We start from the raw sequence: 21,750 nt of genomic DNA, 5'->3' as shown, positions 1-21,750 counted from the left end.
AAAAAACATTTTAAATTAAATTCTCATTTTTCAAGTGTGCTTTTATTTTCTTTTGTAAAAAAGTAGTGTGCTACAACTGTAATCTTTGGTTATTCATATCAGGGATATATTCCACAAATAAATTTTGACATCATACGCACTGCTTCGCATGAAATTTAAATAATTCCTGGAATATTCGTACAACCTAAAGTACCTAGGGGTTATACAATGAAACTTGTTTATAGCTTGAAATCACACATACATATGTAGATATCTACAAACATAACTATCAAATAGATAGTAATAAAGAAATAAATGCTATTTTTCATTACACATTTTCATGATTTTACCTTGTTTTTGATTATTTCTTTTTATTAACCTTTAGGAAAAAAGAGATGTACTGATTAAGAATAGAAAGCGTGAAATTAAAAGATAAATATTATTTATAATTTTTATTTTTACTTATTGTTTATAAAATAATTGACTTTGAAAACTCCATATCTGGGCTTAGTGAATATCAACAAGCTACAAGTGAAGATAAACATACCAAAATTGTAGGTGAGTACGAATCAGTAGCGGCATAACGAGTGATATTTAATATATGTACAAGCATCTTGGATTTAAATGAGATTAACCTAAATTAGTAAGATTGTGATAGTTAGTCTGGCTGAGGGACTTAGTCTGGCTGAGGGACTATAAACAGAGAGTAGATCAGCGTCTAGCTAGGGGACTATAAACAGGGAGTAGACCAGTCCAAATTTCCTCACGCTATATCAATAGCGAAGGTTGAGTGCGAAGGGCATCCCACTCGGAAAATTTTGTTTAGCCAAAACCAGTTGGCCTCAAAGCGATCACTCTAAAGCTGATTGAGAGGCCGACGACAAACGCCGACCCCATCTGAACATGGGAAAAGGCAAAGAAGAAAAAGTAAGATTGTGATAGTAAGGAATACAAATTTCCGACCCCGTATGTGTAAAAGAGGATCGAACCTGAGACTTCCCTGTTGCAAAGCGAGTGCAATGACCACAAAACATCATGGTAGCGGACAATTTTTTAAGAAACTATTTCACATACGTTTCTTATTTCGTAGTATGTCTCTCCCTTGTCAGGGCGAAACACAATCTGTCCCATTTAGGTAATGGGTCAACACGAGATACGAGTGTAATGTTTTTGTTAATAGTAAGAATCGAACCCGGAATATCTTAACTGACAAGCAAGGGCGTTACCACTGGACTAACCATGTGACTGGATCATGAGTTTTCAAACCGTGCTATACACAGTCCCCTGGGGGTAAAAAAAGTACCTAAGGATCTAGTGATACTTCAAACAAACATAAATACGTCACATAATACTTGGGCACTGAAAAATTGAGAACCCTTAAGCAGTGTCCACACTAAATTCAGGTCATGTCGATTGGCATGCACCCACACTATAAACTATTTTTTCATTCCACCTGATTCATTTTGTTGTACCTAATTTATAATTTATATGGGTTCCAGGCAATGTCAATCGATTTGGTCAACTGTAGTGTAGTCTGTGTGGCCGAATCTTCCCACATGGGTAATTTCAAAAGTACACAATAACTATAAATATAATGACTAACGTTACAGCCATACCTCCCAGTAGAATGTACTTGTCTTCCTTGACTCGCTTCTCTATTAGTCTCATGGTAGTGTTGGATAAACACCCTTTTAAAAAGAAAAAAAAAAAAAAAAAAAAAAATCTATGGCAGTACAACCCACTTATGGCTTAAAAGCAACAGCATTGTTACAAAAATGTTGTTATTTAATAAAAGCAAATAGATTTTATTTCACCTCAACCTTTTATTAATCTTGTATTTTTTTTTTTTTATTATTAACTATAACTACCAAAAGTAAGTTTGACTTACTACTAGGGACTGTTGATGTTGGAGATTATGATCAATAAGGATTGTGGTGTTTTCACTATCAGTTGCTGTAAATCTTCTACTCAACAGTTGCTCCCGTTCAATCTCATCTTGCTTTTTCCTCTGCTTGGCAAACTGGTAATTTCGAAATGCTGCCTGAAGATGCTGCAGATCATATTTGAGTTGGTCTAACTTCAGTTTACTATTGTGCCTTTTGGCAAGGGGCTCTTTGAATAACATCACTGAGAGCTTCTCACAATTCCTAAAGGAAAGAAGTGGGTAACATAAATTAAGTTTGTAAATGAGTAAATCAGTAAATTGAATTTTATTTTATGAAATGTAACCACAGAAGTCTTGTCATCCAACAGAAAAGACAGGATAAAAGAAAGCCAGCTCTTCAAAGAAGTCTTGGTTCTGTGATATTATTGAACTGTGAGTTTTCAAGATACACTTATGATATATGATAGTGTGTGTAGGATAGCTTCTAACTTACTTAGATATGAGACAGGATAAAAGAAAGCCAGCTCTTCAAAGAAGTCTTGGTTCTGTGATATTATTGAACTGTGAGTTTTCAAGATACACTTATGATAGTGTGTGTAGGATAGCTTCTAACTTACTTAGATATTGAATTGAGTCTCTCTTGGATTTCCTTGTCTGTTTCATTTTCATTCCCCACTATCCTGTCCAAATTGTGGAAATATTCTTGAGTTTCCAGAACCATCCGATTTGTCTGATGGTATAAGGCTTCCATTTTGTCCTGTAAAGAATATTGAATGATATTAATACGTGGACTTTGTATGTTGATGGATCACTGAAGGAAAGAAACATTATTCATGTTTGGAATCAGAATTGCTGACCAACTGTCTACTGGGCATCAATCATGTTCTGCTGGTATCCTAGTCCTCATCAGGCAACATTAGATTAAGTTGAAAATAGGATGGATTGACACCAAAAGGAGGGTAAAATGTTCATCACCCTTAAGTAACCAAAGTTTCTAGGTAGTGAACAAAATACCCTGTTCAAACGAGGGCACGGTTGGTCCAGTGGTAACGTACTTGCTTGCCATGCCTGTAAAGAATATTGAATGATATTAATATGTGGACTTTGTATGTTGATGGATCACTGAAGGAAAGAAACATTATTCATGTTTGGAATCTGAATCGCTGACCAACTGTCTACTGGGCATCAATCATGTTCTGCTGGTATCCTAGTCATCAGGCTACATTAGATTAAGCTGAAAATAGGATGGATTGACACCAAAAGGAGGGTAAAACGTTCATCACCCTTAAGTAACCAAAGTTTCTAGGTAGTGAACAAAATACCCCGTTCAAACAATACCTGTTGGTTTTTCCCAAAAGAAAATGTCTTCACTAGAACTGAAAGATGGGTACTAGATGCTAGTACATCAGTTGGAAGTTGGAATAAACAAACATTTGTAGTCTGATGAGTAGTCACAGTTCTCCGCACTTGTTGCTTCTCCTCCTCTCTAGTAAACTTCAGGCTGATGTAATGTTAGGAAAAGTTTGTAGAGATTTTTCTGTAGTATTTTACAAAGAAAATCATTCAATAGTGATGGAACTTTAAGCTCTACTTCTGAATTTAAGTCCAAAAGCTATAATTTTCGGAAAATTCAATGTTTCTTCTTTCTTATCAGATCCGATAACGTCAAAATTGTAAATCGTCATATAAAGTTTGTTTACATACGTGAACATAACGCACTTTTGAAAAGCACTTTGAACAGTTTGAAAATTTTCCGCTAGAGTGAGAACAGACAACAAAACACGTAATGTTAGGAAAAGTTTGTAGAGATTTTTCTGTAGTATTTTACAAAGAAAATCATTCAATAGTGATGGAACTTTAAGCTCTACTTCTAATTTTAAGTCCAAAAGCTATAATTTTCGGAAAATTCACTGTTTCTTCTTTCTTATCAGATCCGATAACGTCAAATCGTCATATAAAGTTTGTTTACATACGTGAACATAACGCACTCTCGAAAAGCACTTTGAACAGTTTGAAAATTTTCCGCTAGAGAGAGAACAAACAACAAAACACAACGCGCGAAAATTCAAAAATATCAAATTTGGTGGTGGTGCTGTGAAAGTGTGACAATTTTTTGACGGTTCCTGCAGTTTTCTTCATTTTATATTCTTCTAGCACTATCCGCAATGTCTGTGAATCAAAGCGGAGGTGAAGGAATGCAGCAGATTGATCTCACAAAGCTTGCATTTCCTCAGCTTACACAATTGAAGAACCAGTTGGATTCCGTAAGTTTCCAAGCCTTAGGTAGAAGAGCAGTATGGTTTGATTTCTCTTAAAAAGCACTAGAAATATTGATTTAAACCTGAATTTGCCACTTATCATTTTTTTCTCATCCATGAAAATCTATATTTTTGAGTCTAACACTCTTGTAGAAACCCTTTAGGCTCACAATACGACGCGCGAAAATTCAAAAATATCAAATTTGGTGGTGGTGCTGTGAAAGTGTGACAATTTTTTGACGGTTCCTGCAGTTTTCTTCAATCTTCATTTACATCTTATATTCTTCTAGCACTATCCGCAATGTCTGTGAATCAAAGCGGAGGTGAAGGAATGCAGCAGATTGATCTCACAAAGCTTGCATTTCCTCAGCTTACACAATTGAAGAACCAGTTGGATTCTGTAAGTTTCCAAGCCTTAGGTAGAAGAGCAGTATGGTTTGATTTCTCTTGAAAAGCACTAGAAATATTGATTTAAACCTGAATTTGCCACTTATCATTTTTTGCTCATCCATGAAAATCTATATCTTCGAGTCTAACACTTGTAGAAACCCTTTAGGCTCACAATGTCTGAATCAGACCTATAGTGAATGACATTGGTGAAGATTACCCATTTTAAAAAATACATTTTTTTTTTAGGGCTTTGTTTTAAGTGGCAGGGTTCTCACTTACGTGAGCTCTTCCACCCAACCACTGATTTTTCCTATTTGAAATTATTAGAGTCCTCTAATAATTTCATTTTGAAGCAATTTAAAGAAGGTGAGCACTGCACCTCAGCTGGCAGTGAGTTCCATAATTGTACTGCCTTTACCAAGAGGGAGTTACCCAGCGCTGTGCCTTTGTGTGGTGGCACTTTGAGAAGTTTAATCTCCATCTACTTTCTTTCTCTTTCTAGGAACTTGGAGTTGTGCAAGATTCATTGCAGACCCTGAAAAGAGCACAAGTCAAATTTCAAGATTCTAAAGAAAGTTTAGATAAAATCACACCATCATCTCAGGGCAACCCAATAATGGTGCCCTGAAAAGAGCACAAGTCAAATTTCAAGATTCTAAAGAAAGTTTAGACAAAATCACACCATCATCTCAGGGCAACCCAATAATGGTTCCATTGACAGACTCCATGTATGTTGAAGGCAAAATTGCTGATGCTGATAAAGTTGTTATTGATATTGGAACAGGATTCTATGTGGAGAAAAGTATACCCGATGCACAAGATTACTTCAAAAGGAGAGTAGCATTTGTCACACAACAAATGGAAAAACTACAATTCATATTTCTATTATACATTCTAATATTTTGTTCACTTATCATTTTCAACTCGTAAACTCCTTTTCTTTCATTACAAAGTTATAGAGGGTATTATCTACAAGTAGGTATTTATTTTATTTTTTATTTGCTAATGTTAACTAGCTGTTACTTCACTCAGCTATCAGCTACATGCTTACTTCCACTATTCAAATTTATTTATCAGGTACCTACAATTTACTGTAGGTACCACTCCATTTCTATCTATTGGTTACTACATTTCACAAAGTTAGTGATAGGTACTAATAATAATTGTTATATTTTTACTATGTACTTACTAATTGTTAAAATTTTACCAAGTGCTCATTTGAAGTGAACAATTTAACATTTTTTTCAGACTAGAGGCTATTTTACAAAGTGCCTAGCTCATCTCACATTTCTTCTAGATAGAGAAGAAAACATACTTATTAAATGAGTGAAGTAAGTTTAAAGTTTCAACTCACAATTTTGCATTTAGTGTATCTGTTTCCCGCCATAACTCTCCAGCAGTAGGCTACTACTATTATTGTGGTCAAATTCTCAAATTATATTGAGGATAAAATTCCATACCTCAGCTGGGATTGAACCCATGCCCTCCTGTTTACCAGGCGAGCGCCTTGACCACTACACCACCGAGGCAGATAGGTCTATATCCGTGGCATCTGAGTGGTATTGGTTATTTATGGTCGCGGATTTGGCGATTTTGTTCGCGGATTTTGCGATTATGTTCGCGGATTTGGCAATTATGTTCGCGGATTCGCGTCCCGACATTTTGGATATTTGGCAAGCCTAATTTTAGCCGTGGTGAAGTGATTTCCTCATTCGACATTTTGGATATTTGGCAAGCCTAGTTTTAGCCGTGGTGAAGTGATTTCCTCTTTAGTTTAACGAAGTTTTATATCTTACAGCATTTCAGTGTTAGCTGCAGTGAACGAACTTGAGAATTTACCTTATACCTTTACCTCATATACCGAGAAGTGGGGTGAACACGATAGCAAATGTCGTTCACCAGATCCATCGAGTCTATACTGCCATGAATGACTTTATGCAGGAATTGAAGTTGTATAAGTTTGTGTCTAGACTCGATGGATGGCAAGCACAAATGCTCACGCTTTTGGCGATTATGGTCGCGGATTTGGCGATTTTGTTCGCGGATTTTGCGATTATGTTCGCGGATTTGGCAATTATGTTGGCGGATTCGCGTCCCGAAATTTTGGATAGCTTGAAAAAGAGACGTCGACAGAAAGCAGCCTGCACAGAATCAATCAGAGAGATGATTTGGTGCTTGGCATCCAGACCACAGATGCATAGATTAGTTTGGAAAGAACAAGAGATTGGAAAAGGAGGAGGTAAGATTCAGGATCGTCAGTAGGTTGTAAAGTTCTCATGATGAATCCTAGGGTTCTGAAGGCTGATTGAACAATGTTTACTCCTAGATCTTTTTTGTTTCAGACTAACTTAATGGAAACATTGTTTATTATGTAGGAAGAAGGATGAAGGTATTTTCTTCTGCTGAATATGAGTATCAAATATGTATTCATCATTGAGTTTTTATTATTATTTTTATCATTCATGATTTTTTTTTCATCTCTATGTGGAGGAAAAAACACCAGCATACAAAAACAGCTGGGACTTCAAGGATGGAGAAATCTAGTAATGTAGGTTCAAATAATGTGCGACTGTGACATCATCTGTGTAAACAAAGTCTGAATAGATGAAAAAGTCTTTTTTGTTTATGTTCAGGACATTAGATTAGAATTAGAGTGTTTGGTTTTGATAGTGATGTTGAAACAAACATACATACAGACAAATTAAAGGGGGAAGGAAAAATTGTGTAACTTGGATGAATTCATTCGGTACTATTTATAGCTAGTATGACTTTTCCTTTCCTCACGCCAAGTATTGTTTGTTTTTACTGTTCCTATATATGTTCCATATGCAAACATACGAGTATACTGCGTGGAACATTTTTTATATATACGTAGTGCGTTTATTTTATTTTAGATTGTCGTTTAATGTTCCATATGCAAACATACGAGTATACTGCGTGGAACATTTTTTATATATACGTAGTGCGTTTATTTTATTTTAGATTGTCGTTTAATGGTCTACCATTAGTATGAATACCACTGGAAGTGCTTGTGTGATTAGAAATTATACTGTCTTAGTCCTTATACCTCCTTGTCTTAGTTTGTGCTGTGCATTGCAGTGATATAGAGGAGACAGGAATCACGGGTGATTGGAATTATTTGGAATTCAATCAGTTTTGTGCTTAAGAATAACTGATTCAACTCTAGTGATTTTCATAATACATTAAAATAAATAAAAAAAACTCTAGTGATGAATTAATTTAGTATACAAAGAATTAATTTTACCAACATTTCTTTCTTAAAATGCGAAATTAGGTTATTTAGTAACGTGGAAGGACTGTGTTTTTAACGCGTAAATCAACTTTTTTTCCAATCTCTAATTTCATTACTGGGTAGGAAAACGACGAACATTAAAAAAAGAACCCAGCAAAATCTAATAGTAGTACCTACCTAGCCTAGGTACTGCTGTGATAAAGGAACTCTTCAATCCCATTCGAGCAGTATAAACAAGCACTATTATTATTATTATTATTTTTGATATCATAATAAAGTTCAATTTCTACGAATTCTACGTTGCGTTGTTAGGTAGTTTAGACATTTCAAAGGTTAGATACCATCAAAGTATTGGAATATTTATGTAGAGTAGGTATACCTACTACCTACCTTGCACGTAAATACAATTATTATAGGTAGAACTTTCTACTTTGACGTTTGTGGCTTATTCCTACCTACCTAGTTCTAATACCTAAATGTAATAAAGGTTTAGTCTCCCAAGTGTAGGTATATCGGATACACGTAGGGAGTACCTACTTACACGATTTTTTTTTTATATTTCGAAAAGGTTTCATTTTTTTACGTCTTAATATTCTATGAATTCAATGACTTCAAACTTACAAAAATGCTTGTGTACCTACGTTATATCTTCGGGTTGAGGAAATATGACCATGTTGACCCTAGAAGATCCCTAATGTGGTTGACTGTTGAGAAAAGACTGGAAAATAATACCTATTGGTACTTGTACCTATGTCAGAGATAACTTGTTCATTGTTAACATTATGTAACAATATTGACAAAAAATATTTGGCACTACTTACAGGGTGTAGTTTTCAAATGCAGTTAGAAAAATCTATCCAGTTAGATTACCATTTTATGTTGTGTGGAAACCTAACCTATTAAATATTCTATGAATTCAATGACTTCAAACTTACAAAAATGCTTGTGTACCTACGTTATATCTTCGGGTTGAGGAAATATGACCATGTTTCTGACCCTAGAAGATCCCTAATGTGGTTGACTGTTGAGAAAAGACTGGAGCTCCAGACCTTATGTCTGTTGTGGAAAACTTTGAACAAAGAGTCAGTGCCATCATACCTTCATTCTTCATTTCATTCATTACATAGTCAACATTCTCATCATACACGTTCACAACATCTAGGTACTTGACATTCCACTCCATCACACTGATTTCATGGGTAAGAGCTTCACCGCATGAATGCTGCACAATTGTGGAATCAGCTTCCAACCGAGTTGAGAGTTCTTCAGAGCCGGCTACCATTCAAGCTACTGGCAAAAGAATATATGCTTACCCTGGATATGGCAAGCACAAATGCTCACGTAAGTCCCTGTACGAGATTGGATTAGGGTATACAAGAAGTAGAAGCCATTCAGCTTGAAAAAGAGACGTCGACAGAAAGCAGCCTGCACAGAATCAATCAGAGAGATGATTTGGTGCTTGGCATCCAGACTACAGATGCATAGATAAGTTTGGAAAGGACAAGAGATTGGAAAAGGAGGAGGTAAGATTCAGGATCGTCAGTAGGTTGTAAAGTTCTCATGATGAATCCTAGGGTTCTGAAGGCTGATTGAACAATGTTTGCTATATGAGGATTAAAAGACACATTTTGAGAAAAGGTTACTCCTAGATCTTTTTTGTTTGAGACTGACTTAATGGAAACATTGTTTATTATGTAGGAAGAAGGATGAAGGTATTTTCTTCTGCTGAATATGAGTGTCAAATAGGTATGTATTCATCATTGAGTTTTTATTATTATTTTTATCATTCATGATTTTTTTTCATCTCTATGTGGAGGAAAAACCACCAGCATACAAGAACAGCTGGGACTTCAAGGATGGAGAAATCTAGTAATGTTAGGTTCAAATAATGTGCGACTGTGACATCATCTGTGTAAACAAAGTCTGAATAGATGAAAGTCTTTTTTGTTTATGTTCAGGACATTAGATTAGAGTGTTTGGTTTTGATAGTGATGTTGAAACAAACATACATACAGACAAATTAAAGGGGAAAGGAAAAATTTTGTAACTTGGATGAATTCATTCGGTACTATTTCTAGTGTAGAGTAGAAATCTTCTATAACTACTGATGATGGCCGGGTCCACAAAGTTTAAACTTGGTTCGTTCAAGTTTAATTTCACTTTGAGGCCCCCGGGGGTTAATGATGCTGATTTTAACGAAAAACCTACTATCCCTTGAAGTTCTATAGAAGTCTGTAGTTGCAAGTGGTAGCTGTATATCTGATGTGAACGTCACACGACTTTCCTTATCCTATTGAATGATGCTTATTTGAGTGTTCTTTTACCCTTTTACAATACTTTTACACTATCTTTAACCCTTTAGTCGGTATAGCTGAAAACCGCCAAAAAAACGGTTGAAATCTGTTCAAAAGCGGTCAAAATACCGCCAAGCGCAGCACCTATCTCAACCAAACGTTTTGTGTTTAATCCTTGTCACATTTGTGAACTACATACCAAATTTCAAGTCTCTAGCTCATACCGTTCCCGAGATAATTTGTTTACAGACAGACAGACAGACAGACAGAAGGACAGACAGACACACGGACCAATGGCTACATACCAAATTTCAAGTTTCTAGCTCTTACCGTTCTCGAGATATTTTGTTAACAGACAGACACACGGACCAATGGCTGAAACTTTGTATTTAGGCTCTAGGGACCTCAAAACGTGTTTTGGCACTAAAAACTGACCATCGAAAATTTGACCCGATTACATTACTTTCCTTCCTATAGGATAAGGAAAGTAAAAAAGCCAAGAGGTTTAACGTCACTGTATAACTAGCAAGGTTTCAATAGCCTAGTACCCTAGTAGCCTACTCACATTCATCTAACTCAAAAGTCAGCAACACGTGATTACACATCCGGCTACCGACCACGCGCAACGTTTCTTTAGGATAAGGAAAGTAAAAAAGCCAAGAGGTTTAACGTCACTGTATAACTAGCAAGGTTTCAATACCCTAGTACCCTAGTAGCCTACTCACATTTATCTAACTCAAAAGTCAGCAACACGCGATTACACATCCGGATACCGACCACGCGCAACGTATCTTCCAGATTTTTAGTCCGTCCTTCAATACAAAGTTTCAGCCATTGGTCCGTGTGTGTGTCTGTCTGTGTGTCTGTCTGTCTGTAAACAAAATATCTCGAGAACGGTAAGAGTAAGAGCTAGAGACTTGAAATTTGGTATGTAGCTGTCTAATGTGACAAGGATGCGACACGAAACTTTAGGTTAATACCGGTGCAACGGTTGGCGGCATTTTACCGCTTTTGGACAGATTTCGACCGTTTTTTTTTGGCGGTTTTCAGCTATAGCGACAAAACGGTTAGAGATATTCTCTATTGTAAAGGTCGACCTATATATCAAATTAAAGGTCTTTTTACCAGGATCACGAAAATGGTGGTGCAAATTTTGTCCAAAAAACCAGAAAGCCAAAAAACCAAAAAAAAACTCGAGATAGAGCGATCAGTGTGTGAACTATGAAATGTGAAACGTGAACTGTGAACTGTGAATGGATCTCGTTCTTATAATATAAGATTCAGTAATAGCTCTATAGATCGGAGACAGATTGGAGATTGGAGTGTGTGGAGCGAGGTATAGCAAAATAATCATAGAGTTCATTGCTTCTAATTCTCGTACAGGGAACACGATAAGTTAGGGTAAAAGAACACTCAAATAAGCATCATTCAATAGGATAAGGAAAGTCGTGTGATGTTCACACCAGATTTTTTATTATTATTTTAGAACAATAAGATAGTTTTTCATTTGTTAATTTTGTTCCTTCTCATTCCCCAGGTTCATCTTCAAACTCAGCAAGAAGGCAAACTCTCTATCATTCGACTTACAACCAAGATCCTGAGTGAGCAAGGAGTACTCGCTATACTGCCATGAATGACTTTATGCAGGAATTGAAGTTGTATAAGTTTATGTCTAGACTCGATGGATGGCAAGCACAAATGCTCACGTAAGTCCCTGTACGAGATTGGATTAGGGTATACAAGAAGTAGAAGCCATTCAGCTTGAAAAAGAGACGTCGACAGAAAGCAGCCTGCACAGAATCAATCAGAGAGATAGACAACTATCCTATTCTACTGTCAGATTTGGAATCTATGAGGTAATATACAAGGAGTACTCACATTGTATAGTGGTATATCAGCCTCGCTATGTAGACAACTATCCTATTCTACTGTCAGATTTGGAATCTATGAGGTAATATACAAGGAGTACTCACATTGTATAGTGGTATATCAGCCTCACTATGTAGACAACTATCCTATTCTACTGTCAGATTTGGAATCTATGAGGTAATATACTGAGGGGTTGCCATTTTCATTTTGAGTCAGACTGTTCGCTCCGGGTGAGAATCGATTTCGCGACTTAGCGTTTACAAAATTGAACTCGCGACCTAGTAGGTACTTACAACACAGGCGCGCTACGCGCTACCCTACAAGCTAATTAGGTTGACTTGATAATCTTAATTAGTCAATCACACAATATGTTTGGAATCTATGAGGTAATATACTGAGGGGTTGCCATTTTCATTTTGAGTCAGACTGTTCGCTCCGGGTGAGAATCGATTTCGCGACCTAGCGTTTACAAAATTGAACTCGCGACCTAGTACTTACAACACAGGCGCGCTACCCTACAAGCTAATTAGTTTGGCTTGATAATCTTAATTAGTCAATCACTCAATATTTATGTCCAAGTCCAATATTTGTCCACTGAATCAGTCTATTGATCTCGTCTTCCCCAGGTCGGTAAGCAAGCGCTCGTGTCCTGGTCTACAGATCCTAGTGGTGCTATTCCGTTCTATCAACGTGTAGCCCTGGCGTCCATAGCCGGTGCTTGTGGTGGTCTAGTGGGAACCCCGGCTGATATGGTCAATGTACGCATGCAGAATGATGTCAAGCTACCACCGGAACAACGGAGGAAGTAAGTGCACATTGTTTCCGAGGAGCATAGTGTTATTTTCCAGGGGGTTTTTTGGTGTATTTTTCAATAGTTATAGTCCTTGTACCACGTAGGTTTTACCCTTCAATCGGCGACAGACTACCTGTCTTCTCACATTGACCTCAACCTCAACCACAGCCTGAGTAGTACTGAGTAGTGAGTGTGGTCGGGAATAGCTAGCGACATGGTTACATAAGGTTCACACACAAATGGTTTATTCGTTTAGCAACCTCCGTGCCCGAGTGGGTATCACTCTAGACTTGCACACCGAAGGTCCCGGATTTGATTACCGGCGGGGTCGAATTTTTTTTCTGCTCTTTGCCAGGAGTTCAGGGTGCACTCAGCCTTGAGAGGACAATTTAACATAAATAAGTAGATTATCAGCATATCAGCTCAATAAATCTCTGTATTGGAAACTACTACCTACAACTTACATTATTATGTGTTGTTTCAACAGTTACAAGCATGCTATTGATGGAATGATCCGAGTTTACAAGGAAGAAGGATTCAAGAGATTATATGCAGGTGCCTCCACAGCAACCAGCAGAGCTATACTCATGACAGTAGGCCAACTATCCTTCTATGATCAGGTTTGTTTGTTTATACTGCTAGAATGTAGAATGAAAAGTCCCTTTACCTCCACAGCTTCTGTCTAAAAATTACAAATTAAGGTTATTGAGGTACTTTGTATATGCAGGTGCTTCTACAGCAACCAGCAGAGCTATACTCATGACAGTAGGCCAACTATCCTTCTATGATCAGGTTTGTTTGTTTATTGTATACTGCTAGAATGAGACTGTAAAGTCCCTTTACCTCCACAGCTTCTGTCTAAAAATTACAAATTAAGGTTATTGAGGTACTTTATTTTGATATGGGGTAAAAGTCACTGTATATCTGTTAAGGTCTTTAGTTATTATTCTTACCGTTGTATTTTGGTTGAATACTTGTTGACTTTAACTTCCGACTCGAGTTTCGTCTACATTTGTGTAGCCTTTTGCAAGGAAATTTTATGGGTTGGATTTCCGCCCGGGGCGAAACTTTTTCCTCAACAGATAAGGTTCGTTCTCAAAACGGCTGACTTTCTCTCTCTCTCTCTTGCTCTCTCGTTTTTTTTCCACAATCCCGAGTTTTAGCTTTGGTGTCCATAACGAACACAGCCTAATTATGTTGTTCTTCCCAGGTGAAGCTAGGTCTCCTGAGTACTCCTTACTTTGAGGATAATGCCACCACTCACTTCCTATCCTCACTCACAGCAGGCGCAATAGCAACCACCATGACACAACCACTGGATGTTCTCAAAACGCGGGCCATGAATGCGACCCCGGGCCAGTTCAACAGTATGTGGGCCCTGGTCACCTATACTGCCAAATTGGGACCCGCTGGATTCTTCAAGGTAAGTTGTATATCTTACCGCCGCGCCGGGTAAACGTTACATCCGTCGATCGACGAGGTGGATCTTTGTTGTCGAGGCAGTGTGGGCTGTTGAGTCGACATCACCTTAAGACTGCGTGGTCCCAGGACCTCCAGGAAACAGCTCTTTCCACTCCCCTCTATCCTGTGCGATTTCCATCCAGTCTTAATTACTTCTTTGGTTATCCGCCCTAGTTAGAAAACGAAAAGCAAAAGGCTGACAAATGCAAAAGATTTAGCGCCGCAGGCGATATGTCCAATAAGAAAATTGGATGCAATAAAAGCACTTGCATATCCGCGCCGCAGGCAAAATTTTTTAAGAGAGAGAAAATGTGTGTACTTTAATATTAATTTTTGTTTGATTTCTTCACAGGGCTACTTCCCCGCATTCGTGCGCCTAGCACCGCAAACTATTCTAACATTCGTGTTCCTTGAACAACTCAGACTCAACTTTGGTTTCATCAAGGAAGAAAGTCCACAAACCAAATGACCTCTCACTCGAGGGTCTCTGGGTTCGAGTCTTGCCCTGGGCAAATAATTGTGATAAGCTCTGACTTCGAACAAACACGAACCGATTAGGTTTCGGGGGAAAACATGAAGAGTAGATGAGAATTTCTCGGAGAATGTGTAGTGTGTTTTTTGTGTGTGCAGTTTTTACTTTGTATTAGTGCAGTTATAGTGAAGTTATACTAGTAACGAGAAATTATTGCAATCGGTCCAAACTGTCAAGATTGGGAAATGACTGGTTACCTATTATATATGTATTATTGTTGTTGTTATAGGCTACCGGAAAACCTTGAAACTCTATTTCGTGTTAATATAGGCGGCATTTCGAACTCTTGACGTTCGCGCGCCTCCCAGCACGCTTGATATAAAAACCAAAGATAAAATTTATCAAAGTACACTGTATTATGTACTTAAGGTTCCAGTACTACTCAAGCTGAGACGAATTTTTCCCTCTCCCTAAAAACTTACATTTCGTCGATTAGCTCATTTAGGAGTTCCAACTTTTATTGTTACAAACTATAAGTTTGTTCTTTTGTCTTCAAGTTTGGTACTTTACTTAGAATATCAAGAGAATTTATCATGTACCTAATTATATATTTGTTGGGACTGTATAGTAGGGTATATGTAGCTGTATAAACTATTAATCACCTTGCACTCTGTGCCAAGTATGTATCATAGACGCTTGCATAGGTAATACAGGTTTCATGCCAAAGTTAGACCGTAGACCTCTGAATAAAGTTCTATGTCTATGAGAATATCCTATGTATTGTATGAATGGGACAGTGAGCAAGATATTTCCTATGAGTGCTGGGTTCCGTAGACCTCTGAATAAAGTTCTATGTCTATGAGAATATCCTATGTATTGTATGAATGGGACAGTGAGCAAGATATTTCCTATGAGTGGTCAGGCTTACTGACTCTCGACTCGGAAGTGCTGGGTTTAGAATCTCGTCTGGGGACAGATATTTTCAAAATTTCCATGACTGTGTAAAATGCAAATATTTACCTAGTATTTCGCAAATTATTGGAATTAGAACCTAATGTGATGTTGTTTTCTGGAAATGTTTCTTTTTATGCACAATCATATATTATGATAATTTTAATCAAATTAAATATATGAATTATATTCAGTTGGAATTAGAACCTGTTTATTCGTTGGTTCTAATGGATTTGTAATCCAGGGGTCTCGGTCATTGAAGTATTATGATTATGATATTTTATTGTGCTTACGTAGCCTAACGCTTTTCCAATACTTGCAATACTTTTGAATACCTATTATATTGAATATCTAATTATCTACTATATTAAGTAGGTAGCGGTATAGATTAGTAATATTGTGCCCTTAATATTTAGAAGGGTTTATATTGTAACTATTTATCCTGCATCAGGAGGTTAGAGATAACTTTTTAAATTGTTGTTAGCGATTGTCAGAATTTTCTCAATATTACCTGTCAGACATAGACAGTTAGGTTCATTTTTACTTTACTTATATTTAAAATTAAAGTAGCTTGTTATTATTATTATGAACTGTTATGCAAAATGCAACTAACAATACAATAGTTACAGATGAAATTAGGGATTTATTCACATTTACATTCCATGGTGCTTTATAAAAAGTAAAATGGTTGGTATATCCTCCTGACGCCCAATGTACACACCCGTGTACTTCGAGTTTGTAGTGCCAGAGGCCCAATGTGATCCAGGTGAAGCTAGGTCTCCTGAGTACTCCTTACTTTGAGGATAATGCCACCACTCACTTCCTATCCTCACTCACAGCAGGCGCAATAGCAACCACCATGACACAACCACTGGATGTTCTCAAAACGCGGGCCATGAATGCGACCCCGGGCCAGTTCAACAGTATGTGGGCCCTGGTCACCTATACTGCCAAATTGGGACCCGCTGGATTCTTCAAGGTAAGTTGTATATCTTACCGCCGCGCCGGGTAAACGTTACGTCCGTCGATCGACGAGGTGGATCTTTGTTGTCGAGGCAGTGTGGGCTGTTAAGTCGACTATCTGTGGAGTGTGGACACACCTTAAGACTGCGTGGTCCCAGGACCTTTCCACTCCCCTCTATCCTGTGCGATTTCCATCCAGTCTTAATTACTTCTTTGGTTATCCGCCCTAGTTAGAAAACGAAAAGCAAAAGGCTGACAAATGCAAAAGATTTAGCGCCGCAGGCGATATGTCCAATAAGAAAATTGGATGCAATAAAAGCACTTGCATATCCGCGCCGCAGGCAAAATTTTTTAAGAGAGAGAAAATGTGTGTACTTTAATATTAATTTTTGTTTGATTTCTTCACAGGGCTACTTCCCCGCATTCGTGCGCCTAGCACCGCAAACTATTCTAACATTCGTGTTCCTTGAACAACTCAGACTCAACTTTGGTTTCATCAAGGAAGAAAGTCCACAAACCAAATGACCTCTCACTCGAGGGTCTCTGGGTTCGAGTCTTGCCCTGGGCAAATAATTGTGATAAGCTCTGACTTCGAACAAACACGAACCGATTAGGTTTCGGGGGAAAACATGAAGAGTAGATGAGAATTTCTCGGAGAATGTGTAGTGTGTTTTTTGTGTGCAGTTTTTACTTTGTATTAGTACAGTAATAGTGAAGTTATACTTGTAACGAGAAATTATTGCAATCGGTCCAAATTGTCAAAATTGGGAAATGACTGGTTACCTATTATATATGTATTATTGTTGTTGTTATGGGCTACCGGAAAACCTTGAAACTCTATTTCGTGTTAATATAGCCCGGGGCGGCACTTCGAACTCTTGACGTTCGCGCGCCTCCCAGCACGCTTGATATAAAAACCAAAGATAAAATTTATCAAAGTACACTGTATTATGTACTTAAGGTTCCAGTACTACTCAAGCTGAGACGAACTTTTCCCTCTCCCCAAAAACTTACATTTCGTCGATTAGCTCATTTAGGAGTTCCAACTTTTTTGTTTGTTCTTTTGTCTTCAAGTTTGGTACTTAGAATATCAAGATAATTATCATGTACCTAATTGTATATTTGTTGGGACTGTATAGTAGAGTATATGTAGCTGTATAAACTATTAATCACCTTGTACTCTGTGCCAAGTATGATCTTTTACATAAATCGCGAACTTAATTGATTGTCATTACTATTGCATAGATTTGACACTTTACATTCCAAGAGAAATAAAAACACGGCATCGTTCATCATTTTTCCAGAGATCTACCTTAAACGGACTTTAAATTTAGGACTAGGGGAAAAAAAGGTAGATATAATACATAATTGAAACAAAATGTGCACTGAGTGACGAAAATATAATAAACAAAAAATATAAAAGGGTCTTACTTAAGGTAGAACATAAAATAAAACAATAATAACACAATAAAATAAAAAAAACAACATCAAAATTTAGGGGAATTATTATTAATTAGATTCATATTAGACACCCAAATTAGAAAATGGCTTACCTTATTTTATAGTTGACTAGGGTTCTTAGTTGGGGATTATTATTTACACCGACTCGGGGGGATTATTATTTAGGCTTTTTCAAGATGAGTCATCTTGAAAAAGCCTACGAGTGAGGCGAAACTCGAGTCGGTATAAATAATAATCCCCAACTAAGAACCCTAGTCAACTATAAAATAAGGTAAGCCATTATCAAAATTTAGACTGTCAAGACAGGTATTTCTGTTATGAAAATATTTGAGGCAAGTCTTGTTTAATGTCACCTCGGTTAATAGGTACCTACCTCGTTGAATAAAGCTACCAAAATAAATTCCCAACAGTAAATAGTAATATGATCAAGTACCTACCTAAGTAGTACTAATATTATGGTACAAACAAACAGGATTAGATGGTGTAGTAACTCGGTCTAACCTTGGGGTAGAATCGCGATACGAGACCTATCTTATACCGCGATTATATCCGGTTTCTCGACGGATTCTACACACCTTATAACCCTGTCTTGGTATGTGGATCACTATATTGACATACACTAAGCTCTACTATACTTTACTAGTTTACACATGAAAAAATGGCCTATCTAAAAAATGTCTTCTTTCCTCAACAATATTATTTAATGACATAAAAAATAAATAAAAATGAGTTAGTAGGTACATAAGCTTTTCCAAAGCAAATCAGCAACTTTTAGAAAGCCACTCACAGGACAAGCTTTTTAAACACACATTCAATACAAAAGTCACTCTTGGCTTAAATAATAAATTTAACGACAGCCTATCTAAAAAATGTCTTCTTTCCTCAACAATATTATTTTTATTTATTTATTTGATTACACGCTAAGCATCACGGCAATGTGTGATCAACAATATTATTTAATGACATAAAAAATAAATAAATATGAGTTAGTACATAAGCTTTTCCAAAGCAAATCAGCAACTTTTAGAAAGCCACTCACAGGACAAGCTTTTTAAACACACATTCAATACAAAAGTCACTCTTGGCTTAAATAATAAATTTAACGACAGGGATTGAACCCACGCCCTCCTGTTAACACTAGAGGATAGGATGGTGTGAAGGCAGTTATGAAGCACTTGTAATACACATCTTGGAAATCACAGGCTATCGGATTTCAAGCTAATAGTTCTATTGTGTATGGAGGGGTAATGAACTTGAAAGCTGTAAAACTAGTGTAAAGCTTGAATCCCACTATAGTGTAGGTCCTACTCCAGTCACAATATGTTCAATTGTTTGGAGACAAAAATGAAAATTTCAAGATAAAAATAGGTAACTCAGAAAAACAAAAAATAAACAAACAAAATGAAAAGGGTGACAGGACACCAAATTTGGTTGGGGTACAGGAACTACAGAGGGAGGTGGTGATCCATTCTGAACATGACATCTCACTGCTACTCTATCTAACTCTTCTTCACTGCTAGCCCTGTCCTGTTCTTCTAGAACGTTTGAGCAGAAGTCTCCATATTCTTGGGACTCCTCAAAGTCCTCAAAGTCAGAGTTAGCTCTACAGCCTTGAAGTACACACGTGTGCACATCGGCTGTCTAGCACTACAGAGCACTTTGTACTTTCGGGCGTGAGGAGGATATAAAAACAGTATAAAATCCAGCCATTTGTATTGATATGTCTTGAGTAATATGTTCCTATGGCCATCCTGAATAAAGCTCTCAATATTGATTGAGTTCACACCTGTGCTTTTAGTCATTAGGTTGTGGTTATGTGCTGGGTTAGGCTATGCTTGGATACAAAAAGAGAAAAATAATCTATCCAAGCATATCCTAACCCATAACATAACCACAACCTAAGCTTTTCTTTACGTTATATGGGTTTTATTCCAATCCTATTTTTTCCTCCTTGTCCTAATTATTTTCTTTTTGTGTAGAATATTGCTAAGTGCCTTTATATTTTAGTCATTTGCTATCCAGGCTTCCCATAAATTTTACATGCTTCTACTGTGTGGGTTTAGGTCAAATATTGTTATTGAATTTTCAAGCTACTTTAAGTGCTCCTGTTTCATGAATATCAATGAGAAACATTTTTTTCCTTTTATTTTAATTTTGAGCTCTCCACGGCCCAACCACATTCCTACCAACACCTACCTAGACTTCTCTTTCCTTTTACTTTCTATCTCTTCTTGACCTCCTTCGTCTTCTTCTACTCCTCCTCCTCCTCCTCCCTTCTTTCAACAGAACCAAATAATTATGTTCTTGATCCAGTATTTTAGTTTGGTTGCATGTAGATTTTCAATTATTGATGTTTTTGCGGCCCGCCAACTCTCTACCTTGGTCTCTTGCGGCCCTCGGGTGCCCTAAGGTTGGACAACCCTGTCCTAACCCATAACATAACCACAACCTAAGCTTTTCTTTAAGTTATATGGCTTTTATTCCAATCCTATTTTTTCCTCCTTGTCCTAATATTATTTTCTTTTTGTGTAGAATATTGCTAAGTGCCTTTATATTTTAGTCATTTGCTGTGTGGGTTTAGGTCAAATTAATATTGTTATTGAATTTTCAAGCTACTTTAACTGCTCCTCTTTCATGAATATCAATGAGAAACATTTTAATTTTGAGCTCTCCACGGCCCAACCACATTCCTACCAATACCTACACTTCTCTTTCCTTTTACTTTCCATCTCTTCTTGACCCCCTTCGTCTTCTACTCCTCCTCCTCCTCCCTTCTTTCAACAGAACCAAATAATTATGTTCTTGATCCAGTATTTTAGTTTGGTTTCATGTAGATTTTCAATAATTATTGATAGTTATGCTTTTCTTTCCTTATCGTATTAGAGGAATAGGAAAGTATTGTTTTGTTTTCTGGTGCAATCTAGTCACCTGAGCTGTTCTACTGTTTTAGACTGTAGACAGAATTGAGATGTATATACATATTTATTTTATTTATTCTATTGGTTAAGTAGTGAGGTGTGGAATTATTGTAGGTACATAAATATGCTAGAAACATTAGGTAGGTAAACAAGTGGGCAATTGTAATAGGACAGTATCGTATTTCTAAACGGAATTTAACTTTTCTACTTTCATGTTTAATGACTTTGTTTTCTGGTGCAATCTAGTCACCTGAGCTGTTCTACTGTTTTAGACTGTAGACAGAATTGAGATGTATATACATATTTATTTTAATGGTTAAGTAGTGAGGTGTGGAATTATTGTAGGTACATAAAGTAGTTAGGGAATATGCTAGAAACATTAGGTAGGTAAACAAGTGAGCACTTGTAATAGGACAGTATCGTATTTCTAAACGGAATTTAACTTTTCTACTTTCATGTTTAATGTTTTATTTTAGCCAGCCTAGTCAGCTTGGTTGGTGGCGCGTCTGCCTTGTAAGCGCTAGGCCGCGGGTTCGATTCGCGTTAGTAAAATTAGGGGGGGGGGGGAAAGGAACAAGAACAACCTATAATGGTAAAAAAAGGGGTCTTACATTGCATAATAAAGTGAATAAGGGGAAAAATTCAACATAGGTAAACAACGCAATGTTTCAAGGAAATACACAAAATACTGAAGGAGTAGAATTCGGAAATAATAAAACGAATATCGAATTGTTGACATGTTAGAAAAACAAAATGAGAAGCTTATCAAACCAAAAAAATAAAATTAAAGACGTACAGACAAA

The 21,750-nt window shown here is 37.0% G+C and overlaps 3 protein-coding genes across 3 annotated transcripts; 2 read left to right on the top strand and 1 right to left on the bottom strand.

Moving 5' to 3' along the window:
- Positions 1-881: 881 nt before the first annotated feature.
- LOC103511922 (Golgi SNAP receptor complex member 2) lies at positions 882-3,539 on the bottom strand. Its single transcript, XM_026825537.1, has 5 exons — positions 3,203-3,539; positions 2,482-2,621; positions 1,848-2,126; positions 1,710-1,720; positions 882-1,667 (listed from the first exon to the last, which is right to left on the bottom strand). The coding sequence occupies exons 2-5, from the start codon at positions 2,613-2,615 to the stop codon at positions 1,546-1,548; spliced, it is 546 nt and encodes a 181-aa protein (XP_026681338.1). The 5' UTR covers positions 2,616-2,621; positions 3,203-3,539; the 3' UTR covers positions 882-1,545.
- A 374-nt stretch (positions 3,540-3,913) lies between these two features.
- LOC103511920 (prefoldin subunit 5) lies at positions 3,914-5,442 on the top strand. The gene is made up of 3 exons (XM_026825536.1): positions 3,914-4,128; positions 5,015-5,136; positions 5,226-5,442. The coding sequence occupies exons 1-3, from the start codon at positions 4,030-4,032 to the stop codon at positions 5,440-5,442; spliced, it is 438 nt and encodes a 145-aa protein (XP_026681337.1). The 5' UTR covers positions 3,914-4,029.
- A 3,538-nt stretch (positions 5,443-8,980) lies between these two features.
- On the top strand, positions 8,981-17,105 carry LOC103511919 (mitochondrial dicarboxylate carrier-like). Its single transcript, XM_026825535.1, has 9 exons — positions 8,981-9,106; positions 11,597-11,679; positions 11,938-12,010; positions 12,555-12,733; positions 13,209-13,341; positions 13,932-14,144; positions 14,535-14,642; positions 16,348-16,584; positions 16,977-17,105. Exons 1-9 carry the CDS (start codon positions 8,981-8,983, stop codon positions 17,091-17,093), a joined length of 1,269 nt encoding a protein of 422 aa, XP_026681336.1. The 3' UTR covers positions 17,094-17,105.
- The last annotated feature ends 4,645 nt before the right edge of the window (positions 17,106-21,750 follow it).

This window comes from Diaphorina citri, unplaced genomic scaffold (assembly GCF_000475195.1).
Source record: "Diaphorina citri unplaced genomic scaffold, Diaci psyllid genome assembly version 1.1 scaffold767, whole genome shotgun sequence".
In the NCBI taxonomy this organism is placed as follows: domain Eukaryota; kingdom Metazoa; phylum Arthropoda; class Insecta; order Hemiptera; family Psyllidae; genus Diaphorina; species Diaphorina citri.
Note: the sequence above shows the minus strand (reverse complement) of the source record. Positions and strands in the feature narration are given on the sequence as shown.